This window comes from Hylobates moloch, unplaced genomic scaffold (assembly GCF_009828535.3).
Source record: "Hylobates moloch isolate HMO894 unplaced genomic scaffold, HMol_V3 SCAFFOLD_21, whole genome shotgun sequence".
Lineage (NCBI taxonomy): Eukaryota > Metazoa > Chordata > Mammalia > Primates > Hylobatidae > Hylobates > Hylobates moloch.
Genome location: NW_026652296.1, coordinates 25,723,534 through 25,746,007, shown reverse-complemented (window position 1 = coordinate 25,746,007; position 22,474 = coordinate 25,723,534). Strand labels below are relative to the sequence as shown.

General features: G+C 38.4%; 1 protein-coding gene across 2 annotated transcripts in view; it reads right to left on the bottom strand.

The window, feature by feature from the left end:
- The window catches only part of TRPC4AP (transient receptor potential cation channel subfamily C member 4 associated protein), an 89,962-nt gene that overhangs the window by 49,279 nt on the left and 18,209 nt on the right, over positions 1–22,474 (bottom strand). For both annotated transcript variants that reach the window (XM_032142477.2, XM_032142478.2), the window contains exons 3-5: positions 16,763–16,879; positions 5,286–5,343; positions 2,752–2,807 (exon numbers count right to left, since the gene is read on the bottom strand). In XM_032142477.2, coding sequence (XP_031998368.1) covers positions 2,752–2,807; positions 5,286–5,343; positions 16,763–16,879 — 231 coding nt within the window. The remainder of the gene's footprint in view (positions 1–2,751; positions 2,808–5,285; positions 5,344–16,762; positions 16,880–22,474) is intronic.

The window sequence follows — 22,474 nt, the reverse complement described above, 5'->3', positions numbered from 1 at the left end:
CACACACAATTTTCCTGCCTCGGCCTATCAAAGTGTTGAGATTATAGGTATGAGCCACTGCGCCCAGCCTAATCATAAGCTCTTGACCTAGTATCTGTCAAGTATCTAAATGAGGAGCTACAAACTAGCATCCAGTAGGCCAAGCTTTTTCTGGTAAGCAGTACTGTTTTTTTTTTATCTTTTATTTTTTGAGAGAGTCTCACTCTGTCACCCACGCTGGAGTGCAGTGGTGCAATCTCAGCTCACTGCAACCTCTGCCTCCTGGGTTCAAGTGATTCTCCTGCCTCAGCCTCCCGAGTAGCTGGGACTATAGGCATGCACCACCACGTCCGGCTAATTTTTGTGTTTTTAGTACAGACGGGGTTTCACCACGTTGGCCAGGCTGGTCTGGAACTCCTGACCTCAAGTGATCCACCTGCCTCAGCTTCCCAAATTGCTGGGATTACAGGTGATAGCCACCGTGCGCAGCCAACAGTACTTTTTAAACTTTTGAATTCAAACTTCTTTAGACAGGACATACTTGCTCCAGCTTAGTCACAGTTTACACAAGTCCCCACTCCAACACCAGCAATTCCAAACATATCCTGTTTTCTGCCTGATCCCTGGAGGCATTGGTGTTTGCAACCCTAAGAGCCCCAGGTTCTCTACATAACGTGGAATTCAGCCAGATAGCACATAATTGGACCATATCATCCTATGTTCCTTAAAATTTTTTTAAAATTTTTATTTAAAAATACTTTTAGTTGACGTATAATAAAGGTACATAATTTCAGGGAGCATATAATTTAATACATTCATATAGTTTATAAAAATCAAATCAATGTACTTGGGATAGCCATCAGCTTGTCTTTTCTTTATGCTAAGAACCATTCACTCTCTTCTAGCTATTTTGAAATGTAAAACAGAACAGATTATTATAAACTAAGTCACCCTTACTGATTTATCTAACACTAGGTCTTATTTATCATCCCATATATTTGTACCCATTAATCAACTTCTCTTCATACATTTCATTTTTTTAACTTAACTGTTTTATTGGAATGTCACTGATTAACATTAGGTATCACGATTTTAAAACAGCCTCAAAACTAGTGACTATATGGATTTGCCAATAATGGAGTCATTATATTATACACTGTCTTCTTCTATAAGGACAATTTCTTATTGGCCTTAGTTGCAAGAACTGTGCATTTCCTGAATAATTTTTTATCTTATAGATCTCCCTGTGCCTATCTCTGTCATTAGCTATACATGGCTACTGAGCACTTGAAAGGTGGCCAGGCCAAACTGAGATGTGCTCTGGGTGTTCAAACAAGAGGAAAGAAAACACACACACACACACACACACACACACACACACACACACACACACAACACACACACACACACACACACACACACACACACACACACACACACACACAGGATTTTGAGAGCTCAATACCAAAAACAAGTAAATATCTCATTAATAATTAATTATACTGATTACATGTTAGAATGACAATATTCTTGATATACTGTGTTAAATAGAATTTATCGCTAAAATTAACTTATTTCTTCCTATTTTTTTCTTTAAAAAAAATGTGGCTACAAGGAAATTTAAAATAACCCAAGTGGCTTGCATTATATTTCAATTGCACAGCACTATTATAGATGCTGAATTATATAAGTGTTCAAACATATTCCGCTATTTGTGTTGGCTGCTAAGAAGCTTGAAGCCAAATTTGTGCCCATCCATAATACAGATGATTTTATGGTCTTCAGTTTTATATCAGCCCAATTCCTGGCTATACGTTATGTCCCCACCTTTGTTTTATCTTCTTCTTTCTTACCTGCTTCTAAGTTCGTGATCCTGGTAGATTTTGCATACACCCACAAGATGCCAGAAATCTTATTTCAAATGAGGCAAGAAATGAAATGGAGCTAAATTTTTTTTTTTTTTAATTTCCACAGCATATAGGGTTCACATCTATAATAACACTCATCTCATTCTGCCATGTATTATGATTCACGGTTTACATAGTTTATCATAAGTTTCTAAAAGACAGGTACTGTATCTTTTAAAAACTAACATTTATATATTGTTTTACAAAGTGTTTTCACATCTACTATCTCAGTTCTCACAATAAATCTATGATGTCAATACAACTGCTAACTGCATTCTATTGGTGAGAAACTACGGCTTGGGAGGTGTACTAAGCCAAGGGCCAGAACACAAAATCAGGTCCTAACACTAAGTGCCATCCTCTTTTGTTTCTACCAAATTGCTTTCTTTATTCACCATTCTTCCTAACTCAGTGGTCAATCTAGTAGAGAGTCCTGCTCAATATATGGGCGGGGCTTCTGGTTCTCATTTTGTTTTCTAAAAGTAAAATGAAGAAACAGGCATAATGGAGTTAAAATGAGTCTTAAAGGTCACAGTCTGCCAACACTTGTCACCTTTTGACAAGTGTCCAGTTTCTACTTGGACAGCTCTAAGGCCAAAGGAGTTTACTACCTGCTGCAGCAGTCCTGGCTCTTAACTACTACTACAAACTAACTCTTAACTACTCTTAACTACTGCTACAAAATTCTGCCTCCCCATAATTTCTACCAGTTAGTCCTGATTTTCAGGCACACATAAAATAAGCCCGATTCCCCTACTGTCTGAAAACAGCTCTCATGTCTGCCACTCGACTCGAATATTCCCATCTTAAACATTGCAGACCTGGTAGGGGAGATAAACAGAGCCCCAGTTGCAGGGGTACTTACACAGACACAGGTATTATACAGGATACTCAAGCAGTCCTTGGACATTTCATCACTTACTGAAAGTGAAAGGGTAATGACTGGTTATTTTTCTCATTGAAAAGATAGTACAACGGTTACCACATTTTTTTTTTTCAGCATAAGAACTGTTATAATCCCCTCCAAGATGATTATTTTTCTTTTAATATACTTCTTCCAGTCCCTGTCTACCAAAGGTTTTCATAGTGCCCATCAGAACCTACAAGCCCATTTGCATATTGCTTTTGGTTTGATACAGCAGCTATGTTCTTATTATGCTCCACAGTCTTCATAATTTCAACCTGTTGTTGTGCCATCATTTAATAAAGCCGTTTTCCCTTCATCTTAATGTCTTGCTTAGGCTATATCTACGATTTTTTTTTTTTTTGGCTATTTAAATAGACCACAAATAAGCAACTTAATATATATGTGTATCCTTTTAATGCCTGTATTAAACTGGCTCCTCGAGATACATTTTCAAAAGCAGAACTACTAGAATCTAAAGTATAAGCATCTTTTTTTGTTCGTTTGTTTTAGTTTTTTAAATGAGGTCTTACTCCGTCACTCAGGGGCATGATCACAGCTCACTGTGGTCTCGAACTCCTGGGCTCAAGCAATTTTCCCTCCTCACCCTCCCGAGTGGCTAGGACTGCATGCACATGTACCATGCCTGGCTAAAAGTTAAAAGTATAAGCATCTCAATTGCTCTTGTTATAAATTTCCATTGAAAGTTCTACTAGCAGCAAACAAAGATATCATTTTTATCAGACTCATTAACTGAGCATTTCTTTTTTTGTTGTTGTTATCTGTGTTGGGCAAATGGCTCTTAATGTCTGATCTATTACTAATTCTTATAAAGAATCTACTACTTCCCTGTGAGCAGGAACAGGAAAGTAGCATAAAAAGGAAACTTAATTTTCATGAGCCCAAAACCAAAAGATGATGAAACTGAGTATGAACCATGGACAAAGTATTTTATTTGGCACTGCTTCTATTTTTTAAAACAGTTTCCATTCACTCCTAAGCTGCTAGGAATGCTAAAATGCTAGGTCTCCTTCTCAGATCCCAATGGGCAGCCCTGCCAAGCTAGCTTGACTAGATGGGTTGTCTCATAATCCTGAGACAATGCAGATGCTCTGCATCCCTTATCACCACCTTTCACAGATGCTCTGTGATTGATTTATTTAACGACTTCAGAGCACGGTGAAACACTGCTCTGTATGTCTCACTATATATCTATTTCTAGATCCTCCATTTTTAAAAGGAATTGGGATTCACTCATTCATCAAGTATTGTTCAGCATCTACTCTAGAGCAGATCCAGTGGTGACGGGAAAAAAAGTCTCAGCTTTCATGGAACCTATAAATCTAGTGGGAGGAAGAGACTAAACAAGTGCACCAACAAATAATTACAATATGCTACTTGCTATGAGGGTACACAGAGAACATGAAAGATCAAGTTAGACAGAATACACAGCTGAGACATTAAAAATGAATATAAATCCTCTTAACCACTACTGCATGCACAAATGAGGCCTTATATAGTATGTCCTATTGGGGTAAAAAAAAAAAAAATCTTTTAAATTAAAAAAATGCAGTTAGTAGAAGGGCATTCACCAAACATTAACTGAAGTCATCTCTGGCTTTTAACACCCAAGTGCATTCACTTTTTTATTTTAAATTAAATACTGAAGCTGGGTGCGGTGGCTCATGCCTGTAATCCCAGCACTTTGGAGGCTGAGGTGGGCGGATCACTTGAGGTCAGGAGTTCGAGACCAGCCTGGCCAACATGGTGAAACCCCATCTCTACTAAAAAAAAATACAAAAATTAGCCGGGTATGGTGGTGGGCGCCTGTAATCCCAGCTACTTGAGAGGGTGAGGCAGGAAAATCACTTGAGCTCAGGAGGCGGAGGTTGCAGTGAGCCAAGATCATACCACTGCACTCCAGCCTGGGCAACAGAGCAAGACTCTGTCTCAAAAAAAAAAAAAAAAAAAAAATTGAATACCTAAAAAGAATATTTGTAACGTGTAAGTTATAAAAAATAATAATATTACCCATATATCTACCACCCAGCTTAAGAAATAGTGCATACCAAAACACTGACTTTTTACCATTCACACCCTGGTAATGCCTGAACTTTTTACAAAGAGCATATATCATCTTTCTAACAAAAAATAGTTTTAAAAAAATAAAAGAGTGATCTTACCAGGATATTCCTTACTCTCTCAGCTAGTTATATGTGAGAAATAAGAATTTCCCAAGGAAACATAGAAGCTGGATCACAGGACTATCAAAAGTACAAAGATGCATTCTTTTAACCCAGATCTGAATTTCTACACAGTACATAATGAATAAAGACAGCTGCTTAGCTGGGGGAGGAGAGAGCAACCTGTAGCTGAATGTAAGACATGTCCTCACTATTAAGAGTTAGGAAGGGAAGGAAGAAGGCAGCTGCTGGGAACTGCCACCGTACCGGCAGGTTGGAAAACAAGGACCAGCAGCTAACAGGTATACTTACTTTTCAGTTTCTGTCCCCGGATAGAGATCGTAGGCCTCATAAGAATTTCTACAAGAAGCTATAAAAAAAAATTAGATAAAATCTTCAAAATTAATTCAAAGTATAACTTATAAAATGATTTTGCCATAACCATTCATGGCCCATATATCTGTCACAGTATTACAAGACCCTTTTGTTCCAGGAGGCAGTAAGGTTCAGTAAAAGGAACACTGCAGCAAGTCAGGAGACCCAGGTTCTAGTCCCACCTTGGCCACCTACTTGCCCTTCTCTGGGCCTCAGCTTTCTCATTTTTGAAAAGAAGTATTTTAGATTAGGTAATCTCTGGGATCTAATGTGGCTTTAATTTCTGAAAAGCTGCAGAACATTATTACTATGATTCTTCTGTTTAAAGAACATTTGTAAGTTTACTTAAAAAGGACTCAAAAGATACACCATAAATTGTTAACACTGATTTCTACAGGTTTGGGGGTTATATGTATTTTTTATTTTACATACTTTTAATACAATTTTGCACAAACTGTTTAAAGTAAATATGTATTTAAAAATTCATTCTATGGAGAGAAAGGATAGTTGATAAAAGGGTCAATCCATTAGAAAGATATAACAACTACAAATATATACATACCTAACAATAGAGCCCAAAAATACATGAACCAAAAGGTGGCAGAAATGAAGGAAATAGGTAATTTAAAAATAAAAGTTGGACACGTTAATAACTCTGCTTTCAATAATAGACAACTAGGCAGACGAGCAAGGAAATAGAAGACTTGAACACAATGAACACATACATTCTAACAGACGTCTACAGAACACTCTATGCAACAAGAACAGAGTATACATTCTACTCAAGTGCACATGAAACTTTATCCAGGACAGATCATATTTTAAGCCACTAAACAAGCCTCAATAAATTTAAAAGCACTTAAATTATATACAGTATGTTTTCTGGCCACAATGGAATGAAATTAAAATCAGAAAGAAATTTGGGGAATTCATGAATTATGTGGATAATTTTAAAAACCCATCCTAAATAATAATGGGCCAAAGAAGAAACCATAAGGGGAAGTATAAAGTATCCAAGAAGGATGAAGATACTAAAACTTATGATGTAGCTAATGGAGTGCTCAGAGGGAAATTTATAGCTGTAAATGCGTATATTAAAAGAAAATTCCTTTTCTTTTTTTTTTTTTTTGAGACAGAGTCTTGCTCTGTCTCCCAGGCTGGAGTGCAACAGCCCGATCTCGGCTCACTGCAACCTCCACCTCCTGGGTTCAAGCAATTCTCCTGCCTCAGCCTCCAGAGTAGCAGGGATTACAGGTGCCTGCCACCACTCCTGGCTACTTTGTGTATTTTTAGTAGAAACGAGGTCTTGCCATGTTGGCCCAGCTGGTCTCGAACTCCTGACCTCAGGTGATCTGCCCACCTTGACCTCCCAAAGTGCTGGGATTACAGGCATGAGCCACCACGCCTGGCCAAAGAAAATTGTTTCAAATCAATAACCTAATCTTCTACCTTAAGACACTGGAAAAAGAGCAGACTAAACCCAAAGCAAGCAAAAGGGAGAATAAGAGTTGAAACAAATGAAACAGAGAACAGAAAATGAACAAAACCAAAAGCTGGCTCTTTGAAAAGACTGGCAAATTCTTAGCTAGACTGACCAAGAAAAAAGGAGAGAGGATACAGATTACTATACTCAGAAATAAAGGAGACGGCATTACCACCAACCTTATGGCAACAAAAGTTATTATAAGGAACTACTATGAACAACTGTATGCCAACAAATTAGATGACCTAGACGAAATGGATACATTCCTAGAAAGACATAAAACTAAAAACTGACTTAAGAAGAAACAGAGGCTGAGCATGGTTGTTCATGCCTGTAATCCCAACACTTTGGGCGGTTGAGGTGGGAGGACTGATTGAAGCCAGAAGATTGAGACCACCTTGGCCAACACAGCAAGACCCCATGTCTCTACAAATAAAATAAATTAGCTGGACGTGGTGGTTTGCCTATAGTTCCAGCTACTCAGGAGACTGAGGCAGGAGGATTACTTGAGCCCAGAAGGTTGAGGCTGCAGTGAGCGATGATCATGCCAATGCACTCCAGCCTGGATGGCAGGGCGAGACTCCATCTCTAAAAAAAAAAAAAAAAGAAGAAGAAGAAGAAAGAAAAAAGAAGAAGAAGAAAAAGAGGAACATCTGAATAGCCCTATAACAAGTAAAGAGACTGACTTAGTGATTTAAACAAAAACAACAATAACAAAAAACTACCCATAAAGAAAAACCTTGGACATGATGGCTCCATTGGTGAACAATACAAGACATTTAAAGAATGATCAATTCTTCACAAACTCTTCCAAAAAACAAAAGAGAAGAAAACATTTCCCAACTCATTCTTTGAGGCCAGTATTACCCTGATACCAAAACCAAACAAAGACATCACAAGAAAACTACAGATGAGTATCTCTTATGCATATACACATACAAACCCTGAAAACCCTAGCAAACAAAATCCAGACACATATAAAAAGGATTATAGTCCACGCATGATGGCTTACGCCTGTAATCCCAGCACTTTGAGACATCAAGGCAGGAGGACTACTTAAGCCCAAGAGTATGCAACCAGCCTGGGCAACATAGTGAGACTCTGTCTCTACAAAAATCAAAACAAAAAAATTAGCCAAGCATGGTAGCATGCACCTGTAGTCCCAGCTACTCAGGAGGCTGAGATGGGAGGATTGCTTGAGCCCAGGAGAGGCTGCAGTGAGCTGTGATCACACCACTGCATTCCAGCCTGGGTGACAGTGAGACCCTGTCTCCAAAAAAAAAAAAAGAACCCAAGAAAAGATTATACACCATGACAAAGTGGAATTTATCCCAGGAATGTAAGGTTGGTTCAACATATGAAAATCAATATAATACACCATATCAATAGAATAAACGACAAAAGCCAAAAAAGCCACACAGTCATCTCAACAGATGCAGAAAAAGCATTTGAAAAAAAACCCAACACACTTTCATGATAAAACAATCAACAAAGAATAGAAGGAAACTTCTTTAGCCTGATAAAGGGCTTTTATTAAAAAAACCCACAGCTAGCATCATGCTTAACAGTGAAGACTAAATGCTTTCCCATTAAGATGAGGAAAAAGACAAAGATGTCCACTCTCGCTACTTCAATTTAACATTGTACTGAGTGTTCTAGGGCAATTAGGGAAAAATAAAAAAAGAAATTAAAGGCACCCAAATTGGAAAGGAATAAGTAAAACTAACTATTTATAGATGTCACAATCTAGAATATAGAAAATTCCTAAAGAATCCACTAAAAAAACTATTAGAGCCAGCAAGCAAGAGTTCAGCAAGATTTCACGATATGTGATCAATATACATAAATCAACTGTATTTCTACAATTGTAGCAAGAAGCAAAAAAAACTGGAATTAAGAAAACAATTCCATTTAAAGGAGCATCAAAAACAGTAACGACACTTAGAAATAAGTTTAACAAGTGCAAGACTTGTACAACAAAACATTTTTGAAAGAAATTAAAGACAATCTAAAAAAATGGAAAGCTATCTTGTAGTTCATGGATCAGAATATTTAATATTGTTAAGATGATAATACTCCCTAAACTGACCTACAAATTCAATGCAATCACTATCAAAATCTCAGCTGGCTTCTTTGCAGAAACTGGCAAGCTGATCCTGAAATTCACATGCAAATATAAGGGATGCATAACAGCCAAAACAATCTTGATCTGTAAATACAAAAATAAACCCGTGTCTATGATCAGTTGATTTTTGACAAGGTTGCCAAGACAATTCAATGATGAAAGAGCAGTTTTTTCAATAAGTGGTGCTGTGACAACTGGATAGTCACATGCAAAAGAATGAAACTGGACCCCTGCCTCACATGATAAACAAAAATCAATGCAAATGGATCAAAGACCTAAATGTAAGATAAAAAACATAAAATTCTCAGAAGAATACATAGGTAAACTTTGTGACCTTGGATTAGGAAATGGTTTCTTAGATGCACACCAATACCCAAGCAACAAGAGATAAAATGAACTTCATCAAAATTAAAGACTTTGTGTTCCAAAGGACACCATCAAGAGAGTGAAAAGACAGCTACTTAATGGGGGAAAATATTTGCAAATTACAAGGAATTAGTATCCAGAAACTAATACAACTCAATAATAAAAAGACAACCCAATCAAGAAATGGAGAAAGCAGATGCACAGACATTTCTCCAAAAGTCCAATAAACAGATGATCAACATTAGTCATCAGGGAAATGCAAATCAAAACCACAATGAGACACCTCCTCATACCTACCACGATGGCTATAATGAAAAAGACAAATAGTAACTATTGGAAAAGATGTGGAGAAATTAGAACCTTCATACGCTGCTGGTAGGCATGTAAAATGGTGCAGCTGCTTCAGAAAGCAGTCTGGCAGATCCTTAAAAATTAAACAGAGTTACCAGCAACTCCACTCCTAGGTAATACCAAGGGAAAATTTTTAGTAAGACAATCTAATAGAAAATGAAAACACGTCCATATAAAAATTTATATGCCAATGTTCATGGCAGCATTATTAATCATAGCAGATTATTAATAATAGCCAAAAGTGGGAACAACCCAAAAGTCCATCAACTGATGAATGGATAAATAAGATGTGGTCTATCCATACAGTGGAATATTTCTTGACAATAAAAAGGAATGGAGTATTGATACATGTTATGACACAGATTAACCTTGAGAACATTATGTTAAGCAAAAGAAGCCAGTCACAAAAGACCACGTATTGTATGACTCCATTTATGTGAAATGTCCAGAATAATTAAACCTATAAAGACAGAAAGTAGATTAGTGGTTGCCTAAGGATGTGGGAGGGAGGCCTTGGGAGGAAATGGGGAGTGGCTACTGAAGAATATGGTGTCTCTTTTTTGGAGTGATGAAAATGTTTTAAAATCAATTGTGGTGATAGTGGTATATAACTCCGATTATACTAAAAAACTGAATTATATCTTTTAATATATCTTTTAAATGGGTGACTTGTATGACATGAATTATATCTCAATAAAGCTATTATTTAAAACAATAAAACACCTCATGCTCAGTTACAGAAGCTAGACATAAAAAGCCACACAGTGGACGATTCTGTTGATATGAAATATCCATAACAGGTGATATGGTTTGGCTGTGTGCCCTCACCCAAATCTCACCTTGAATTGTAATAATCCTCATGTGTCAAGGGTGGGACCAGGTGGAGGTGACTGGATCATGGAGGCAGTTCCCCCATGCTGTTCTCATGATAACGAGGGAGTCTCATGAGATCTGATGATTTTATAAGTGTCTGGCATTTCCCCTGCTTGCACTCACTCTGTCCTGCTGCCCTGTGAAGAAGGTGCCTGCTTCTCCTTTGCCTTCTGCCATGATTGTGAGTTTCCTGAGGCCTCCCGGGCCATATGGAACTGTGAGTCAATTAAACCTCTTTCCTTTATAAACTACCCAGTCTCAGGTATTTCTTCATTGCAGCATGAGAACGGACTGATACAACAGGCATATTATAGACATTATGGATATTTCACAATAGGCATAATACAGACATAAAATAGATTAATGGCTGCCAGAGCTGGTGAGAAGGGGAGATGGGGAGTGACTGCTAATTGGTACAAGATTTCTTTTCGGCATGATAAAAATGTTCTGGTTATCACTGCACAATACTGATGGATGGTTACAAGAGTTAACTTTATGTAAATTATATTTCAATAAAGCTGTTATTGCTGGGCAGGCAGGGTGGCTCGTGCCTATAATCCCAGCTACTCAAGAAGGTGAGGCAGGAAGATCATTTGAGACCAGGGGTTGGAGACTGCCTGAGGAACAAAGCAAGACCCCCATATCTCTAACAAATATTAAAAAATTAGCCAGGTGTGGTGGTATGAACCTGTAGTCCCAGCTACTCGAGAGACTGAGGTAGGAGGATCACTAGAGCCCAGGGGTTCAAGGCGGCAGTGAGCTAGGATCGTACCACTGCACTCCAGCCTGTGACACAGTGCAACTCTATCTCTAAAATCATCATAACAATTTTTAAAAGCTGTTATTTAAAAAAATTCTGTTAAAAAAATTCTAGGTTAACATAAACAGAAAAAAATAAATGTTAGAAAGGAATACTCCCGAATCTTAACAGTGGCTGAATTTTGGTGACAAGTCCTAAGACAGTTTATCACATTTTCCTTCACAAACACCTTTTCCTTTTAAAATGAGAAAAATTAGGACCTTTGTTTTCCAAAAAAGTCCAATTTCCACTTAAAGCATTTAAAAATAATCTATATGCTGAGAATATGACTAGGCCCATATGTTTAAAGACATTCCCTATATACATATTTTATATATTTTTTATTATTGTTTAAATCAAGCTAGGAGCTACACTAGAACAAAAAGAAATTCTTCCTTAGCCCCTTCTAGCTATAGGCCAATACTTAGGCAGCATGTCCAAGACACCTCAAGCCAAATGAAGAAAGAAGATTCCATAGCATTTTTTAAATTAAAAAGCCAGCAGGCAAATCTTTAAGACTAGATAGTTCAGCTTGAGGGTCTGAGAAAGCCTCTGCTCATCTCAAACCAGCAACAAATCTTTAGAAAGTAATCCACATGCCATGAGATTGCTCCTGGCATGAATGTGACACTATAATTCAACATCCTGAATTAAGAGAGATGTGTTATTTTAGCTTGAAGCGGCAGATTAAAAATAAAAATCCTAAACTACTACACTACAGATTGTCAATTCTAGAGAAGCACTGGGCTCAGCTTTCTGCACATCTGTATTTATTGTTAATTGCATTTGTAGGAGGGAAAAGAAAGAAGTCTCATGACTTGGGGCAACAATGAAAATTGCCGTGAAGGTAGGCCTGCTTTGCTTTGTATAATAGAGACCTAAGGTCACCCTCTAGAAAAGGTGGAATAATTATTATACAGTATATAACCATTTTATAGCCTTTTCATCACGAATTTTCCCATATTACTGTAACTTTAACATTACATTAACAACTTCATAAAATTCAACAAAATAGAATAACCATTATCTTCTCCTGGTAGATAGTCATTACAAATAACGTTACACCTAACGGTCTTGGTATACAAGCTTTATCTCATTTTGACTTATGTCTTCAGGAGAGTCACAGAGATGGAAACAACAGGGCAAAATGAGTAGTAATGTTTAAAGCTCTGAAGTATACTACACCAGTTCTTCTCAAAAGAGATCACATTCATCCAAGTAAGATGTAAGATGCTCAAGTGCATAGAATGTATTTAAAATAAATTAACTTCAAATGGAAGATAGACTATGTCAATGAATAAAAGTTCCTGAATGGCAAGCAATGGTTTACACCTGGCCCACAAGTACTGAAAAGCTGGAAAATTTTTACCTACAAATCCAGATTTCCCATAACCTCTCAGGGAAACAGTCAATGGGAGAGGAAGAGTCATTTCCTCCATAAAAGCAGGCACACACTCTCTAGCCCACCACAGTCCCCATACTCATTTAATTTATGCAGATGAGCTTGCTCTGGGTCTGCTTCACTCCACTTAGTTACATACTTCACATCTGCTTTGTAAACTCTAAGATACACTTTTCACAGTCATGTTATGGATAGGGTCAGGCTGACAAGGAGTGATCCCACTGAGCTTTGGGCAGCATGACCAAGAGAGGCTTACTTTGGGTTCTTGCTAGTTATTAGCAGAGGAGGAAATAACAAGCTGTTTGGAAAATACTACCAGCAGCAGGACAGCAAGAGAGTTCACTAACAAATGCACCCAAACTGAAAGTCAGTGAGGTGCATAATGACTTAAGAAGCAGGAGCCCATGTTTACGAAATGACTGGGATTCCTGGAGAAGCTGCCCTAACTCAAAGCAGGAAAGAAAAACCCCCACAAAATCAAGAACAGTTGATCCAAAGATGTCCGAAGATGGGATAGGCTCTTACTAGAGAGCCACATTTTCACTGCAAATAGACACCAGGCTAGAGACCTACATTATTATTTTTCCTCCCATAAATAAATCAGTTCTTACTAAGTAGATTTCCTGATGAAACAATTCAAAAGTAAAGGGTCTCTTGATCTGGCCAAGTAAGTAAATGCCCTAGGACCACTGACACTGCTGTGGAGAGGGAATGCGGAGCAGCAGTTAAAGAAGAAAGGCTGTGGCTGATGACATGCATGCAGATGTCATACTCAATCGTTAGTGGAAAATGGTAGCTTTAAACAAAAGGAAACTTTAATAATTGAAGTATAACGTGATATCGCATAAAGAGTACAATTTTTTCTTTTGAGATGGGGTCTTGCTCTGTCACCCAGGCTGCAGTTCATGGTGCGATCTCGGCTCACCGTAGCCTCAACCTCCCGGATTTAACCAATCCTCCCATCCAGCCCCTCAAGCAACTGGGAATGCAGGCATGTGCTACCACAGTCGGCTAATTTTTTGCATTTTTAGTAGTGATGGGGTTTTGCCATGTTGCCCAGGCTGGTCTCTAACTCCTCAACTCATGCAATCCGCCTGCTTCGGCCTCCCAAAGTGCTTGGATTACAGGCATGAGTCACTGCACCCGGCCATGAGTATAAATTGTACATGTACAGTTTTACACACTGGACACCATTCCTGTACAATCACCACACAGATCAAGATAAAGACTAACCACAATACCCAGAAATGCCCTCTCCCTCACGTTCACTTCAGGTAATGGGGTTAAGCGCAAATATCTAGGGGAGAAAAGTCAGATCCTAACCCCTCACTCATTACACCAAAATAAACTTCAAATGGTGCAAAAATTTAAACATACACAATAAAAACTAAAATATTAGAAGGAAATAGGCGTGGTTTAAATCCAACAGTGGGAAAGGCATGAACCAAAACTCTGAAGTCATTAAAGATTGGTCAATCTGACAATCTAAAAATTAAACATTTCTAATTTTAAAATAACATCAAAATTTAATTATCAAAATAAGAAAAAAACACAAATGACAAAGGCCTTTAAAAAAATCAAAAGCACCTACAAATCAGTAAGAAAAAGGACAAATAATCAAATCGAAAAAGGTGCAAAACGGACAACTGGCAGAAAAGGAACTACTTATAAACACAAGAAAAAATATCCAATCTCAGTCATAGAAGAATGAATTTTTAAAACTATGCAGAGAATTTATAAAGAGTTCTTACAACAGAATATTCAAAAGAGATATATCTCAACCAAGAAATTGAAAAAGGAGACAGACATTTCTCCAAGGAAGATTTACAAATGACAAACTCAAGAATAAGATGGTCATCATTGGCAATCAAGAGAAATGCAAATCAAGACCACAATGAGATGTCTCTTCACACTCACTAGAATGGCTGTAATCATTACAGGGCTGGAGCGGGGGCTCATGCTTGTAATCCCAGAACTTTGGGAGGCCAAGGCTGGGGGACTGTTGGAGCCCAAGAGTTTGAGACCAGTCTGGGCAACACAGCAAAACGCCATCTCAGTATTTTTTTTAATTTTAAAACACTTTCAAAATGACAGATAATAACAAGTGTTGGCAAGGATACAGAAAAACGGAAACCCTTATACACTGCTGGTGGCAATGTAAAATGGTAGGGCCTCTTGGAAAACATTCTGGCAGTTCCTCAAACAATTAAACATAGAGTTACCCCATATGACCCAGCAACTCTATTCCTAGGTATGTATATGCCTGAGAGAAATGAAAACATGTCCACAAAGAACCTGTACAAGAATGTTTATAGCACTGTTATTCGCAATAGCAAAAAGATGGAGGCAATCCAAATGCCTCTCAACAAATAAAAAATGTGGCATATCCACACAATGAAACATCACTTGGCCATAAAAATGAATGTTGATACATGCTACAATACGGATGAACCTAGAAATCATTACGCTAAGTGAAAAGAAGCCAGTCACAAAAGACCACATATTATATAACTGAATTTATACAAATCGCCCACGACAGAGAAATCTATAGAGACAAAAAGTATACTAGTGTGGGGAGAGGGGGAGGAGGTGGTAGAGGCATGGGAGTGCTAGATAAAATACATGGAGTTTCTTTTTTGGGGTGATGAAAATGCTCTAAAGTTGACTGTGGTGATGGCTGCACATATCTGCAAATATACTAAGAACCACTGAATTGTGTACTTCAAATGGATGAAATGTATGGTATGTGAACTATATTTTAATAAAGCAGGTTAAAAAAACTATGGAAAAATACCATTTCTCTCACATCTGCTTAGTAAATACTTAAAATACACTGTTTGCTGAAGGGGGCTTCTGGGTACTGGTAATGTTCTACTTCCTAATTTGGGTGGTAGTGCAAAAGTGAATGTATTTTGTGGTAATTATTGGTGTACTTTTCTGTATGAAGGTTATACTTCGGTAACAAAGTCCATAAAACACACACATAAACACAGTATGTTGGTAATGGTATGGGTAAACAGACGCTCATACTTTGTTACTGGGGATATAAACTGACAAAACTTCTTAGGTAGGTAAACTTCAGATTTATAAACAATAAAAAACGTATGTTCTTGTTCCAAAGGTATATACTCACATGTATACAAAAACATGTACAAGATCTTTACTGCAATCTTGTAAGAGAAATGGTGGGGAAAAATTATAAATGCCAGTCAACCGGGGCCTGGGTAAATAAATTATGGCACAATCCCACCAGGGAACACTAGCCATTTAATTTTTTTTTGAGAGCCCATCACCCAGGCTAGAGTGCAGTGGTATGATCTTGGCTCATGGCAACCTCCGCCTCCCAGCTTCAAGCAATTCTCCTGCCTCAGCCTCCTGAGTAGCTGGGATTAAAAGCGCCCGCCACCACGCCAAGCTAATTTTTGTACTTTTAGTAGAGACAGGGTTTCACCATCTTGGACAGGTTGGTCTCAAATTCCTGACCTCATGATCCACCTGCCTTGGCCTCCCAAAGTGCTGGGATTACAGGTGTAAGCCACTGCGCACGGCCTAAAATTTTTTTAATTAAAAAAAAAAAAAAAAAAGAACAAAGAAGGTACAGAATAGTGTAGCTGTGTATATGGTATATCACTCTGTGGGGAGAAAATAAACTAAGGTGGAGGTGGTGGGGAATATTTATACACACACACACAAACACACAAAACAGCAGAACATCTTAAGTAGGACACACAAGAAACTAGTAATCACAACTGGTTCTGAGGAGGGGACACTGGGAAATTAAGAGATATACTTTTCACTTTGTATTTTTTTTAAAAAGTATACACCAATTTAAATAAATGAATTCTTCTAAAGTAAAAACTATGCTGCTTCAACATGTAAATGTCACTAAGCTTCTAAAAGTTAAAATCTGAAATGTTATAAATTCTGGAATCTTTCCTATCTTCCATTTCAAAAGTTAAATTCTCAAACCATTAAGCAGTAGTAACAGTAGTAGTAATAATAAATAGCTACTTACATCAACACCTCCAAACAAGTCAAAAATATAAGTATTTGGATAAGTGGTTTCTTGGGTAAGTTTCCTCTCTTCAGTAACAAATGCCATAGCCTCCATGGAGAGAAGAGGAGAAATTTCCTAGTTTTTTTTTAAAAAAAGTACATACATTGTTTTAGTAACCAACACAGACCAGACACTAAAGCATCAGTTTGAGCTTTAGTCCCAACTTGAGTTCCCATGAACACAAAGACAGTCCCCAATGAACCACACTTCTTAGTATTCAGGCCCCTGTAAAGCCCTTTCTCACACTGAAACTGGGCTGGTATGACACACCTCAACTAACAGCATGTGGTAGAAGTGACACTAGGCCACTTCCAGCTTAAGCCTTAAGAAAGCCGGGCTCACACCTGTAATCCCAGCACTTTGGGAGGCTAAGGTGGCGGATTACTTGAGGCTAGGAGTTTGAGACCAGCCTGGCCAACATGGCAAAACCCCATCTCTACTAAAAGTACAAAAATTAGCCGGATGTAGTGTTACACACCTGTAATCCCAGCTACTCGGGAATTTGAAGTACAAAAAGCACTTGAGCCAGGGAGGCAGAGGCTGCAGTGAGCCAACATAGAGCCACTGCACTCCAGCCTCAGCAACAGAGGGAGACTCTGTCATTAAAAAAAATAAAAAGCCTGACAGATTTCGCTCTTGCCATCCTGGAACCCAAACATCATGCTGTGAGAACACAGCCAACTGGGGAGGCCATGAGGAGAAGAAATGAGGCCAAGACCAATATCCTTAGCCGATCTCCAGCTGACAGGCAGCACCAACCTGCCAGGGATGTGAGAGAGACCATTTTGGACATTCCAGATATCTCAGTACCACCCTACCCAACAGCACATGAAGCAGAGGAGCCACTCAATCAACCAAGAATTGTTGAGAGATAAATGATTCTTGTTACTTCTGGCTGCTAGGTTTCGGGGTGACTAGTTCTGTAGCAATAACCAAGTCACTGCTCAAATATCATCTCCTGCAGGAAGTCTTCTTGATTTCCCCCAACCAGAAGCATGCTCTTCAGACCCCCAAAACAATCTACAACTCATTTGTAACATTTAGCACTTTTACTTTGCACCTATTTACAAACCTATGTGTTTCTTTTTTTGTTGTTGTTGTTGTTGTTTTTGAGAAGGAATCTCGCTCTGCCACCCAGGCTGGAGTACAGTGGCACGATCTCGGCTCACTGCAAGCTCCACCTCCCAGGTTCACGCCATTCTCCTGCCTCAGCCTCCCGAGTAGCTGGGACTACAGGCACCCGCCAATGCGCCCAGCTTATTTTTTGTATTTTTAGTAGAGACGGGGTTTCACCGTGGTCTCGATCTCCTGACCTTGTGATCCGCCCGCCTCGGCCTCCCAGGGTGCTGGGATTACAGGCGTGAGCCACTGCGCCCGGCCAAACCTATGTTATTTCTTCCCTAGACTAAATGTTCCTTGAAGACAACACAAACAGATCCCACTTTGTATTCCCCACAGATTCCAAGACACAGTATTTGATACAGTACACATAGGGTAGTAGTTCTCAAACTCTGAGGGCCACAGAATCCTTTGTTCATATGGAACAAAGCCAAGAGGAAAAAAAATCTTACAAGAAAACCTAAAACATAGTAAGTTGCAGATAAGTATTTACTTAATGAATAAAGAAATGATGATCACATAGCAAAGATATACAAATATTAATTTCCCTCCCCTTTAACTTCACCTCAATCTCCTGAGATTTTGCAAGAAGCAAATAATGTGCAACTCTTTGAAAAGCATTTTTAAGCAAGTTTAAGAAGCTATAATTATTTCTATCAGACTGTGAGAAGATTAAAAATATGAAAATGTCTCTTCTTAAAGGTAAAGACTAAGTTTAATTAGTTTCTATTACATTTTAAAATAACTTACTATGTGATATAATAATCAAAACTTCACCTCTGAAGAACATTGTCATTCAGTTTCATTACATTCAATATAACTTACACGGGTTTTATTTATTTTTGCCATTTTTTATTTTATTATACTTTAAGTTCTAGGGTACATGTGCACAACGTGCACGTTTGTTACATATGTATACATGTGCCATGTTGGTGTGCTGCACCCATTAACTCATCATTTACATTAGGTATATCTCCTAATGCTATCCCTCCCCCCTCCCCCTACCCCATGCCAGGCCCTGGTGTGTGACGTTCCCCACCCTGTGTCCAAGTGTTCTCATTGCTCAATTCCCACCTATGAGTGAGAACATGCGGTGTTTGGTTTTCTGTCCTTACGACAGTTTGCTCAGAATGATAGTTTCCCGATTCATCCATGTCCCTAAAAAGGACATGAACTCATCCTTTTTTATGGCTGCATAGTACTCCATGGTGTGTATGTGCCACATTTTCTTAATCCAGCCTACCATTAAATGGACATTTGGGTTGGTTCCAAGTCTTTGCTATTGTGAATAGTGCCGCAATAAACATACGTGTCTTTATAGCAGCATGATTTCTAATCCTTTGGGTAAATACCCAGTAATGGGATGGCTGGGTCAAATGGTATTTCTAGTTCTAGATCCTTGAGGAATCACCACACTGTCTTCCACAATGGTTGAACTAGTTTACAGTCCCACCAACAGTATAAAAGTGTTCCTATTTCTCCACAGCCTCTCCAGCACCTGTTGTTTCCTGACTTTTTAATAATCGCCATTCTAACTAGTGTGAGATGGTATCTCATTGTGGTTTTGATTTGCATTTCTCTGATGGCCAATGATGATGAGCATTTTTTCATGTGTCTGTTGGCTGCATAAACGTCTTCTTTTGAAAAGTATCTGTTCGTATCCTTCACCCAGTTTTTGATGGGGTTGTTTGCTTTTTTCTTGTAAATTTCTTTGTAGATTCTGGATATTAGCCCTTTGTCAAATGGATAGATTGCAAAAATTTTCTCCCATTCTGTAGGTTGCCTGTTCACTCTGATGGTAGTTTCTTTTGCTGTGCAGAAGCTCTTTAATTAGATCCCATTTGCCAATTTTGGCTTTTGTTGCCATTGCTTTTGGTGTTTTCTCATGAAGTCCTTGCCCACGCCTATGGCCTGAATGATATTGCCTAGATTTTCTTCTAGGGTTTTTATGGTTTTAGGTCTAACATTTAAGTCTTTAATCCATCTTGAATTAATTTTTGTATACAGTGTAAAGAAAGGATCCAGTTTCAGCTTTCTACATGTGGCTAGCCAGTTTTTCCCAACACTATTTATTAAACAGGGAATCCTTTCCCCATTTCTTGCTTTTGTCAGGTTTGTCAAAGATCAGATGGTTGTAGATATGCGGCATTATTTCATCACTGGTCTATATCTCTGTTTTGGTACCAGTACCATGCTGTTTTGGTTACTGTAGCCTTGTAGTATAGTTTGAAGTCAGGTAGTGTGATGCCTCCAGCTTTGGTTCTTTTGGCTTAGGATTGTCTTGGCAATGTGGGCTCTTTTTTGGTTCCATATGAACTTTAAAGTAGTTTTTTCCAATTCTGTGAAGAAAGTAATTGGTAGCTTGATGGGGATGGCATTGAATCTATAAATTACCTTGGGCAGTATGGCCATTTTCATGATATTGATTCTTCCTATCCATGAGCATGGGATGTTCTTCCATTTGTTTGTGTCCTCTTTTATTTCACTGAGCAGTGGTTTGTAGTTCTCCTTGAAGAGGTCCTTCACATCCCTTGTGAATTGGATTCCTAAGTATTTTATTCTCTTTGAAGCAATTGTGAATGGGAGTTCACTCATGATTTGGCTCTCTGTCTGTTACTGGTGTATAGGAATGCTTGTGACTTTTGCACATTGATTTTGTATCCTGAGACTTTGCTGAAGTTGCTTATCAGCTTAAGGGGATTTTGGGCTGAGACAATGGGGTTTTCTAGATATACAATCATGTCATCTGCAAACAGGGACAATTTGACTTCCTCTTTTCTTAACTGAATACCCTTTATTTCTTTCTCCTGCCTGACCTCCCTGGCCAGAACTGCCAACACTATGTTGAATAGGAGTGGTGAGAGAGGGCATCCCTGTCTTGTGCCAGTTTTCAAAGGGAATGCTTCCAGTTTTTGCCCACTCAGTATGATATTGGCTGTGGGTCTGTCATAAACAGCTCTTATTATTTTAAGATACGTCCCATCAATACCTAGTTTGAGAGTTTTTAGCATGAAGGGCTGTTGAATTTTGTTGAAGGCCTTTTCTGCACCTATTGAGATAATCATGTGGTTTTTGTCTTTGGTTCCGTTTACATGATGGATTACGTTTATTGATTTGCATATGTTGAACCAGCCTTGCATCCCAGGGATGAAGCCAACTTGATCGTGGTGAATAAGCTTTTTGATGTGCTGCTGGATTTGGTTTGCCAGTATTTTATTGAGGATTTTTGCATCAATGTTCATCAGGTCTAAAATTCTCTTTGTTATGTCTCTGCCAGGCTTTGGTATCAGGATGATGCTGGCCTCATAAAATGAGTTAGGGAGGATTCCCTCTTTTTCTATTGATTGGAATAATTTCAGAAGGAATGGTACCAGCTCCTCTTTGTACCTCTGGTAGAATTCGGCTGTGAATCCGTCTGGTCCTGGACTTTTTTGGTTGGTAGGCTATTAATTATTACCTCAATTTCAGAGCCTGTTACTGGTCTATTCAGGGATTCATTCAACTTCTTCCCAGTTTAGTCTTGGGAGGGTGTATGTGTCCAGGAATTTATCCATTTCTTCTAGATTTTCTAGTTTATTTGCGTAGAGGTGTTTATAGTATTCTCTGGTGGTATTTTGTATTTCTGTGGGATTGGTGGTAATATCCCCTTTATCATTTTTTTATTGCATCTATTTGATTCTTCTCTCTTTTCTTATTAGTCTTGCTAGCAGTCTATCAATTTTGTTCATCTTTTCAAAAAACCAGCTTCTGGATTCACTGATTTTTTGAAGGGTTTTTTGTGTCTCTATATCCTTCAGTTCTGCTCTGATCTTAGTTATTTCTTGCCTTCTGCTAGCTTTTGAATGTGTTTGCTCTTGCTTTTCTAGTTCTTTTAATTGTGATGTTAGGGTGTCAGTTTTAGATCTTTCCAGCTTTCTCCTGTGGGCGTTTAGTGCTATAAATTTCCCTCTACACACTGCTTTAAATGTGTCCCAGAGATCCTGGTATGTTATGTCTCTGTTCTCAATGGTTTCAAAGAACATCTTTATTTCTGCCTTCATTTTGTTATGTACCCACTAGTCCTTCAGGAGCAGGTTGTTCCGTTTCCATGTAGTTGAGTGGTTTTGAGTGAGTTTCTTAATCCTGAGTTCTAGTTTGATTGCACTACGGTCTGAGAGACAGTTTGCTATAATTTCTGTTCTTTTACATTTGCTAAGGAGTGCTTTACTTCCAACTATGTGGTCAATTTTGGAATAAGTGCGATGTGGCGCTGAGAAGAATGTATATTCTGTTGATTTGGGGTGGAGAGTTCTGTAGATGTCTATTAGGTCTGCTTGGTGCAGAGCTGAGTTCAAGTCCTGGATATCCTTGTTAACTTTCTGTCTCCCAAAATTAAGCAACGTTGATCTGTCTAATGTTGACAGTGGGGTGTTAAAGTCTCCCATTATTATTGTGTGGGAGTCTAAGTCTCTTTGTAGGACTTGCTTTATGAATCTGGGTGCTCCTGTATTGGGTATATATATATTTAGGATAGTTAACTCTTCTTGTTGAATTGATCCCTTTACCATTAAG